The 9,446-nt window shown below is 48.8% G+C and overlaps 1 protein-coding gene and 1 long non-coding RNA gene across 2 annotated transcripts; one reads left to right on the top strand and one right to left on the bottom strand.

Moving 5' to 3' along the window:
- Positions 1–1,511: 1,511 nt before the first annotated feature.
- Positions 1,512–7,786, bottom strand: NKX2-8 (NK2 homeobox 8). Its single transcript, XM_081003236.1, has 2 exons — positions 7,336–7,786; positions 1,512–2,948 (listed from the first exon to the last, which is right to left on the bottom strand). Exons 1-2 carry the CDS (start codon positions 7,487–7,489, stop codon positions 2,416–2,418), a joined length of 687 nt encoding a protein of 228 aa, XP_080859362.1. The 5' UTR covers positions 7,490–7,786; the 3' UTR covers positions 1,512–2,415.
- LOC308475825 lies at positions 2,957–5,301 on the top strand. Its single transcript, XR_013985390.1, has 2 exons — positions 2,957–3,284; positions 5,072–5,301. It is a non-coding gene; the product is annotated as an uncharacterized lncRNA (long non-coding RNA).
- Positions 7,787–9,446: the final 1,660 nt, after the last annotated feature.

The following is a 9,446-nucleotide window of genomic DNA, read 5'->3' as shown; positions in this document are numbered from 1 at the left end:
GAGCCGGTTTCTTTCCTGTCGTAAGAGCTGTTTGGAAAATATATATACATTCTCGGTACTGTCACTTCGCAAAAACCAGGACAGCATCAAATCAAATGAAACAATCGATCGAGGGAGGTGGCAGAATATTAGAAGGGCTGTGCAATAATGACTCCAATGGTACTGCTGCTGCTGCTATTACTACTCCTCCTCAGCTTGCATATATGCACGTTTTATTGTGCGATAAGAAAGGAAGGCATTTTTCAGAAAGCTTGGAGGAAACCAGCTGTTTTAGGTTCTTTTCCAAGGAAAAGGGTCCGGCGCAAAGTTCCGTTTTTAGGCTACATAATGCTTCCTTTCCCAGTTACTGAACGCAACGCTTTGAAATAAATATATCCTATTTTTTTGATACGTTTCTTATAAATCCGGCCAAAGTTAACTTGTATTTCAAAGCGAGATATTTGAGCACGTGCGAAGCTACAGTTGAAGCAAATGGATTTTTCGAAGCCAGCGGTGTCCATGTAATTGGGCCTTTAAGTATTAGTTCACCATGTAAATTCTGGGTACAGTCATTGACTGTAACTATATATAATTAGGGCAAACATTTAGTTCAGAGCATCCGTCTTCCTGTACACATTCGTATGGTAAATTTAATGGCAATCACATTGATCAATGTAGCCTTGCATTAATAGGACGAGATGGTGGTATTCAAATATGGCATTTGCCAGATCGCAGACTGTGGAACACTCTCTCTCTCTCTCTCTCTCTCTCTCTCTCTCTCTCTCTCTCTCTGTGTGTGTGTGTGTGTGTGTTGCTTTCCTACCGCGAAGGGGTCCTAGCCTTGCAAACAGTCCTAGAAGCCCATATGCAGGAAAGCACCCCAGAGAGAGGGGGGAGGGGTCAAGCATCTCCCTAACAGCTTGTCACTTGACAGTCACTCTTTCCGGTGTAAATTGCCCCTTCGACATAAATGCAGGAAAGCAATTCGACCTACTGAGCGTTTACAGGCTTGCGAACCCCGCGAACTCCAGCGGGACTGATTTTAATCCCATAATTCCAAATGACCAGGCAACGGCATCCAAAAGATATTTAAAGGGGAACTTAGTGGGATCCTTCCGGAAGGGAAGAGACCTTGGTCGCTCCCAAACACCAGTTTATTGGATCATTCGGCCTTGATTTTTGTGTGCGCAACTTTTGCGAGAAGAGGAGGAGGGCTATTTATTGAGCCTTTGTTCTGATTTGTTTGCTGGTAATATGAAGTTTGGCCAAGCAATTGTTAGCCTCACACTTTACAGTACATTCTCCCCCCCCTCCCCCGCCCCCCGTCCCCCGCCCCCACTTTCCTTATCCCCCGAAGTCCGATCTTTTGCAGGGAGGGAGTTTGTAGCACCAATTAATTTAAGAGGGCAACCTGAATTTGCCGGCATGGTCCCATCAGAAATAGTGAATGATATGGGACTTCTGGGATCGCAAGCGCACGCGTCTTGGGATGCCGGCCTCTTCTGCCAAAAAGACACGGATCCCGAGGGTGGTTTTTGTTTGCCAACAATCCGATTTATTGATCAGGGTAAGAAAGTTCTATTTGAAAATCAACTATGTCTGATACAAGCAACTCACTATTCGTTTTGTTTAGAATGAAACTCAACCTTCTTCTTTTTTTTTAAAAAAAAAAGCAACTATGTTTTCGGCCAGCTTTCTAAAACAAAAGGCCAAACACAGGGTGAGGGCGAGACGATCAAGGTTAGCTACGCCAGGCATTCCGATCCCCACAACATTGACAGGGAAGTCCCGTTGAATTCTGGTCTTTTCCAAGTAACACCAGGATCCGAAGCACCCCTCCCACACTTCTGTCTATTAATCCGGAACAACTACCATTCGTGGCTTTGCTACTCACAATCGTTCATGGGGGCTGCCATCCATTTCACCGATAACAATGGGTAGAAAATCCTCATATTTTCCCGACCCCTTACTGTGAATACTGTGTGTGTGCGCGCGCGCGCGCGTGCGCGTGCGCGTGTGTGTGTTGAAGGGAAATTAACCCGGGTTGGGCGATCTTAAGTTTGCACCCTTCTTTCTATACGCGTTCCTATCTGCAAATCCTCTTTGGAACTTAAACCCCAGGAAAAGTACGTAGGATTTGCAACCTTCAAGATCCCACGGTTACTTCCGCGTAAAGATAATTTGGCTGGGGCGGGAGAGAGGATTGGGCCCACTTCCCTTGGTAGCAAGCAGCCGGGGATTTGATGTCTGGGTTTTCCTTTCTTACTGGTTGGGATCGGCGGCTCATTTTACTCTAAAGTAGTACTATCCAAGCCAACGCCTCGCGAGATGAAGGCACCAGTCCAAGGCGTCGCCCCAGGGCAGGTGGGGTCCAGTATGTGTGTGTGTCTCTCTCTCTCTCCTTCTGGCAACCTGTCCGCGTCCTCGGCGCCTTCCTCACCCCCAGTTCCAGGATACAAGGGCCGGGGGCGCTAAGTGCTGGTAGGCGGGGAAGAGGCTTAGCGAGGCGGCCTGCGGGAACGCCGGGTAGCCCTGGAGGCCGAGCGCGCTCTGGGCGCCGCCGTAGTCCTGCGCAGCGCCGCTGCAGCTCTGGCACGCCTTGCCTTCGCGCACCAGCACGGGCACCACCACCCTGCGCAGGAGAGGCGCCGCCGCCGCTCCTCCGGCGCCGGCTCCTTCCCCGGCGCGCTCTCCTCCGGCGCCGCTGCCCTTGGCGCGCTTCATCTTGTAGCGGTGGTTCTGGAACCAGATCTTGACCTGGGTGGGCGTCAGGCGCAGCAAGTGCGCCAGCTGCTCCCGCTCGGGCGCAGACAGGTAGCGCTGCTGACGGAAGCGCCGCTCCAGCGCCAGAGTCTGCGCCTTGGAGAAAAGAACTCTGCGCTTCTTCTTCTTCTCGTCGTCGTCCTCGTCCGCTCGCGTCGAGGCGGCGGCCGGCCGCGATCTGCTCTCGGGGCCGCTCTCGTCCGAAGCTGCGGGGCAAGACAAGGGTTGGGGAGGGAAGGAGACAAGGCAGGCGCGTTAGATCCCGCTTCGTGGTTATCATTTGCTTATTTACCGCTGCAAAGGGACGCGTGTAAGCGAGGATTAGGAAATTCCGGAAAACTGAAAGCGCAGTCGAAACATCATCATCATCAACAACATCATCAATGAAATATAGTGGTACCTCGGGTTAAGAACTTAGTTCGTTCTGGAGGTCTGTTCTTAACCCGAAACTGTTCTTAACCTGAAGCACCACTTTAGCTAATGGGGCCCCCGCTGCCGCTGCGCGATTTCAGCTCATCCTGAAGCAAAGTTCTTAACCGGAGGTAATATTTCTGGGTTAGCGGAGTCTGTAACCTAAAGCCTATGTAACCCGACGTACCACTGTACTGTTCAATGGATTCAATGGTTAGGTCTGAATGGTACATTATGCTGTGTTTGTGAAGAAAGAGGGCATGGGGAAGAGCCTGCTGGATCAGGCCCATGGCCCATCTAGTCCAGCATCCTGCTCTCACAGTGGGAAACCAGATGCCTGTAGAAAACTGCTAAGCAGTTGTTCAGCCCAAGAGTACTCTCACCTCCTGTGGTTTACAGCAACAGGCATTCAGAAACATAGTCATCATGGCTAGTCGCACTTGATAGCCCTCTCCTCCATAAATCTGTCCAATCCTGTCTTAAAGCCATCCAAGTTGGGGGCTGTCACTGCCTCCCGTGGAGGTGAGTTCCACAGTTTAACTGTGCGCTGCGTGAAGAAGCACTTTCTTTTACCTGATATGTGTATTTCTAGAATATATAGCTATAGCCACACACAAAATGCAGAAATAAATCTGCCCAGCCACCCATAGTTCCATTTTCTCTGGAGATCCGACAAAGCCGAAGGCCAAGAACCGAAACGGTAGCGCTTTTATTTGGGCGCACTGTGACCTTTTTATTTGGACAGGGCTTTGATGATGGATCGGGTAGGATTTACAGAGGGACGCACGAAGTTTCTTTATACTAAATCAAACCATTGGTCCCATCCACGGGAGTAGCTCTCCAGGGTTTCACAAGGGAGACATTCCCAACCTTGCCTAGAGATGACTCTGAGAATTCTCATCCGCCTCATCTTGATATTTAAATGTGGCTATTTTAGGCATAGTTTAATGTTTTGTTGCCAGCCAACAACACTGGAGACTGAGGTTAACTGGTCTCCTGGAGCACCAACCCGCTTCAGCAAGAACCTCCGACAGGAACAGGAGCAGCACTAGGACGCGGGAGAAGTTGCGCAGCCGAAACCGCCTTCCTGTGGTTTGCGTTGAGAAGACAGTAATATCGCTTCTGTGTCACGCGAGTTAAGCGCGAGACTGCGGGCAATATTTCCTTTCAGCTATCATCTTGATGAAATATTGTTCTTCGCTTACCCTATCTATTGGAAGAGTTTTAGAATAGCGAAAATCTCCCTTTGATTTCAACAAGCTCCAGCCAGTCCTTTTACGAAATATTAATTATACAATTGCAGAAACGGGTTTGTTGCTTTTAGCTCGCTGAGTTCCTAATCTTTTGCGTTTTATCTTATTTTTTTAATCATAGTTGGGCAGCTGGAGCGCTTGATAAAGCTGCAAAACAGTAAATAACAATGATCGGTGCATTTGGTGGTTTGTAGGGTGCGTATATATGTATGTGGATGAGTGAGTGAGTGTGAGAAAAGAACAAGAAAAGTGAGAGGTAGACATTTATCGGATGCCCAAAAATCTATTAACCTTTCTCATACTTCTAATTGCCTCTCCCATACGCACACACGCCCAGCTGCAAGGGCTCAACATCTATTTTAAAGTACCCTTTTGTATGCGCCGTCTCCAAGCGTAAGGTTAGATCAAGAGATCTCCCGGAAGCCCCCCAAGCAGCCGCTCGCCTTACTAAGCTAAAAGAAGAGAAGATGCGGCTGAGCGCATTTGTTATCCTAAGCATGGATGGTGGGTGGGTATGTGGAAGTGATATTCCTGGTGGATTTACTAATGGCAAAAGGGCGTGCTTTGGTTATATGGTGCGTGAGACATGCTTCTAGAAACCAATGGGTCTGTCTTCCTGTCTGTCTTTCTGTGACAAGAATCTCTCCCCACCTCCTCTCATTCAGGAGTCGCTTAGCTGCGAAGGGACCAGCTCTCATCGAAGTGGCGGATGGGAAAAAATCGGAATGGAGGCGCATCAGCAAGAATACCTGCCAGGGTTTATGGCCAAGGGCCATTGCCTCCGGAAGACCCCACCAGGAAGCCCTCGGGGCGCACCATTTTCCTAAGAAGCGTTTTGGAAGACCTGAGCTGGGTTATTAGGATTTTAAATAAGCTAGTACACGTTACGAATTACTCTGTCTGTAAATGGACTCGTACTCGTTTGTGTATTTCCTTAATTTAGTGCCGGAGATTTAAGATGCAAGCCGTTCCTGTTCTACAATAGGAAGGGTCCTTAGATCTCCGAGAACTGCTACTCCGCTTCTGGAAACATTGGGCCAAACGAGAAGCATCTTCTGGAGCGGCAGACTCTTGAAGTAACCAAAGTTACTTCCATCGAAGGTCGCAATCTTGGGCGCGTTTACTTGGGAGTCTCTTCGCATCCAATGGGACTTAATTCTGAGCAAATATGCATAGGATCGGACTAAACGGCAGCCTGAAAAGGCTATTGGGGGATCGTAGGGAGGGGGAGCTTATATTTTACAAGGCTGCAGGCAGCACGATTCGGCAGGAGTGAGGCTTGTAGGTATGGATTTCATTAAGTCCGCCCCCCTCATTTTCCTTGATCTAACATTTCTCCAAACCTCACTGGGGTGGAAGCAAAAATCACTGCCTAGCCAGTCCAAATTAAGCTCTGCCCCATTGATTTCAAAGGGAAATAAAAACACGTGGCTACATCTCCCACTGAAATCAATTGGACTTCTTTTAAAAAACCAACAACTTAAGTGTGGCTGGATTTTACCCATAACTTGGTTAGCATTCAGCTGGAGTTCAGACCAATGGGACCTGAATCCAAGCGCTGGACTTTATTGGGCTTAGAACAAATATGAATCGATGGATGGATGAGTCAGATCATCTTTCACTATTATATTACCATCATGATCTAAGCCATGGATTCTGTAGAAAGGCTGGAATTTGGTACATGCGTACATACTAACTACCGCAGAAATAGACTACAGTGCTTTAAGAGCCATTACTTGGAAACAGAAATCGGTGGTGAGGGAAGGGGAGGGAAAGACAGACCGTAGAGATCAGCTATGATGAGGAAATTGCCCAGGGATACACTGAAGCGTGTTTTGTAATTAAACAAACTGAGCCCCTCGGGGGAAAAACTACAAAAGACAGCCACGGATCTAATCTTGTTGCCCAGCAATACAAGCATATTCTACATTATAATTACTACAGTAATATTAACTAATTACAGCAACTGTGGTATAGATTGTATACTGGGCTGAGCTTAGTTTCTTATTTTTATCTACAGAAAATGTTTTGATTTTCCATAAGGTGGGAAATATCTCTATGAAATCTATTTCCCTGCCTCTAAACAATTATAAAAACCTATGAATAGAGATCTATTTTTTTTAAAAAAAGACTATAGAATCATATATTATATATTTGCCAACATCTTCATCTAGGCACACGTTCATTCAATGGAATTTTCTGGCTGAGGAAGTGTCCTTAAATTCGTATGGTACATTTTCTGTAGAAAACGGTAGATATATAATCGGCAAAGCATTAATAGTCGAGGTAAAAGGCACCGTCAAGAAACAAAAAAATAACCCTACATGTGAAGTCGTAATAGTTTTAGTATATAATACGTGACCAATTGGTAAATACATATTATATTAATATCTGAACAGACGCATATGTGTCCATCTTGAAGATGTCAGCGCCGAGGAGACAATACCTAAGCTGGACCATTCCTAAGCACAAAGGCTATTACAGGGATCTCACGGTTTTGCCTGGAGTAAGCTTTATGATAGGAAGAAATGTATTTCTGCCTTGCTTTGAGTAACGAGTGTGTGGGCGTCCCTGGGTCCGTGTACACACACTTGCGTACACGAGCGATATGTATGAAAGTCAAATATGACATCTCTCGCTCAATATCTCCTCAATGCATAGCGATATCGATTTCCCTTCGGTGGGGTGGGTGGGTTCTCCCCTCTCTGCCGCACGCACACACCTTTCCATCATCTCTGCCCAGCAATATCGTTGGGGTTCAATATTCCTCCGCCCATTATCTCTGGGTGACCACCACGTCCCCGTTATCTCCCTGCCTGTTACATCTCCCTCTAAGATGGTGGTCGCCTTTATTTTCTCCCTCCCTCTTCCCCGGATCTCCCCCAAGCCCTTCATCCCTGTGCGATCCCCGCCGCCGCCCCCCACTCACACAGATACTGGCTCCTGTCCGTTTCCATCCATTCCCGGTACAGGGAGCGGCCGTATCCCTCGCTGGGGTCCTGCTCCTTGCCTCCGCCGCCTTCCGGCTCGGGTAAATCCAAAAGGCTCCGCACCGTGAAACTGATCCTGCCCACGGTAGTCATGGCAGAGATGCCCGCCGCCGCCGCCTCTTAGTCAGTCCTCGGCAGTGGCGGTGATGGGCAGGCTAAGGCGAGGAGAGCGCAGCTACTGGGTGCCGGGAAGGCTCGGCCGGAGGCTCATCCCTGCTTCCCCTCCGGCGAGAGATTAGTGTCGCTTACCGAGGGGGCTCCTGTTTATATCAACAGTCCTCCTCCCCAGCGTCAACACGGGCTGCATTCAAACCGTCCCTGTCTATGGGATGCTAAGTACCTGAATTAGTCAAGTGCTCAAGCTCTAATGGGGAGTAAGGGCAACCTCACCCCCCCCCCCCCGCACGCACACACACACGCAGCCCCCTACCCATCCCCCCTCCTCTCCCCACCCCCCACAGAATCACCCCTCCCCAAAGCCAGCAGGAAGCAGCTTTCAGTGTTACAGATTCTGTCTGATTAGGCCAAAGTGGGGACAGATAATGGTAATTGTTCGCCGTGAATAACATCTTGGGTGGTATGCGGGGACCAGCAGCCGCCCTCGCTAGCCCCTCCGCCCTTCTGTGAGCACACAAAGTGAATCCTCGCAGGGACATCCGCAGCGCTTGTCCGGGGCTCGCTTGCTTTTCGCCTCGAGCCCTCCCTCGCTCCTCAGCCTTTTCACGAGAATGCAGGAATTTATTCATTGTTTGTTTTCTTCTCCCGGTTTGGGAACCACTTCTGGGGCACAGCTACCCAGGATTCAGTCTCAATGGGTCCCCTTCTCTTCTTTTGCAGAGGGGTGCGTAGGGCTTTCCTTCGCGCCTCAAACATCCAGGGGCGTACCCCGAGGGAACAGCCTCTTGAGTCCCTCTCCGCCCAACGCCAGGGAGGCATCAGCGTGGCTGAGCTTCCCAGGTCGTGAAAACGCTTTCCCAGGAAGCCCGTTCCGTCAGTGGGACCGGGGTCCTATTTCCAAAGAGTATCGCAGACTCCTAGCTCGACCCATCATCTTGTGGAGGCCAAACCATAGAATCATAGAACTGTAGAGTTGGGTGGGACCATGAGGGTCATCTGCGCCAAACCATTGATTTCTGCTTTCCAAAGGTGTGAGCCTTCCTTGCAGCTAAGTTAGCGAAGGGCCACAGTTCACTGGGAGAGAAAAGGCTCTGCATGCTATCGATTCTGGGTTCAATCCCCAGCATCTCTAGGTAGGGGTGGAAAGACTTCTGCTCCAAACCTTGAAGAGTCACTTCCTACCAGTGCTGGAGATGGAACACAAAGCAACTTCCTGCAAACCTGCAAAAGGAAAAGAAAGAAAGGATCGTTTCGCCATGTTCCCCCCCCCCCCAAAAAAAACCTCAAAGATAGAACAGCATTCCTAAGCACACTTCCTTGAAACTAAATTATATTGAAAACTGTAGGGATAGGTGTTAATCTCAGGGGGCTTCAGAAGTTCTTGTGCACACAGATCATACACATTCGATGGTGTTACACTGGAGTAAGCAGGGGAACACCTTGAGCTCCAGCTGTTGTGTGACTACAGTCACCATCCTTCCTAGTCATTGGTAGTGATGGTTGGGGCTGATGGGAGCTGGAGTCCAGCAACATATGGAAGGGCCATGGACTCTCCACATCTGCTTTAGAGTGGTTAGTATTGGAACCGGTGAGGCTCATTTTGGGCTGGGTTGACAGCAGTGTTCCCAGAAGATGGAGTTATTCCACTCCTGCCTGGGTGGGGAGGAACAGTATAGAAGGGATATTTGGATCTATTTTCAAGTTATTTCAATCCAGTGCCATAATCTCATGCCACCCCCCCCCCATCCTCGCATAACACAACTGAAGCTAAAAACTGTGGGAGTGTTGTGGGTAACAGGAGAGGATCTATTGATTAATATTATCCTTCCTAACTCACGCTAGCAAGCTTCTTTATGCAGCAGAGTGCATTCCCCCTTTTATACAGCAAGAAGGCTGGTTGCAGACTTGTGTGAGTCTCTTAAAATAATATGCA

This window comes from Podarcis pityusensis (genome assembly GCF_964106645.2).
Source record: "Podarcis pityusensis genome assembly, chromosome: 1".
NCBI classification, from domain to species: domain Eukaryota; kingdom Metazoa; phylum Chordata; class Lepidosauria; order Squamata; family Lacertidae; genus Podarcis; species Podarcis pityusensis.
The sequence above is the reverse complement of the archived record's forward strand: the minus strand, read 5'-3'. Positions and strand labels throughout refer to the sequence as shown.

Bases quoted from the DNA above. Each gene is read 5' to 3' on its own strand.
- NKX2-8 (XM_081003236.1), bottom strand. From the start codon at position 7,489: ATGACTACCGTGGGCAGGATCAGTTTCACGGTGCGGAGCCTTTTGGAT. The intron at 2,949-7,335 runs GTGAGTGGGGGG...CTTGCCCCGCAG, and splicing joins GGACAGGAGCCAGTATCTGT to CTTCGGACGAGAGCGGCCCC.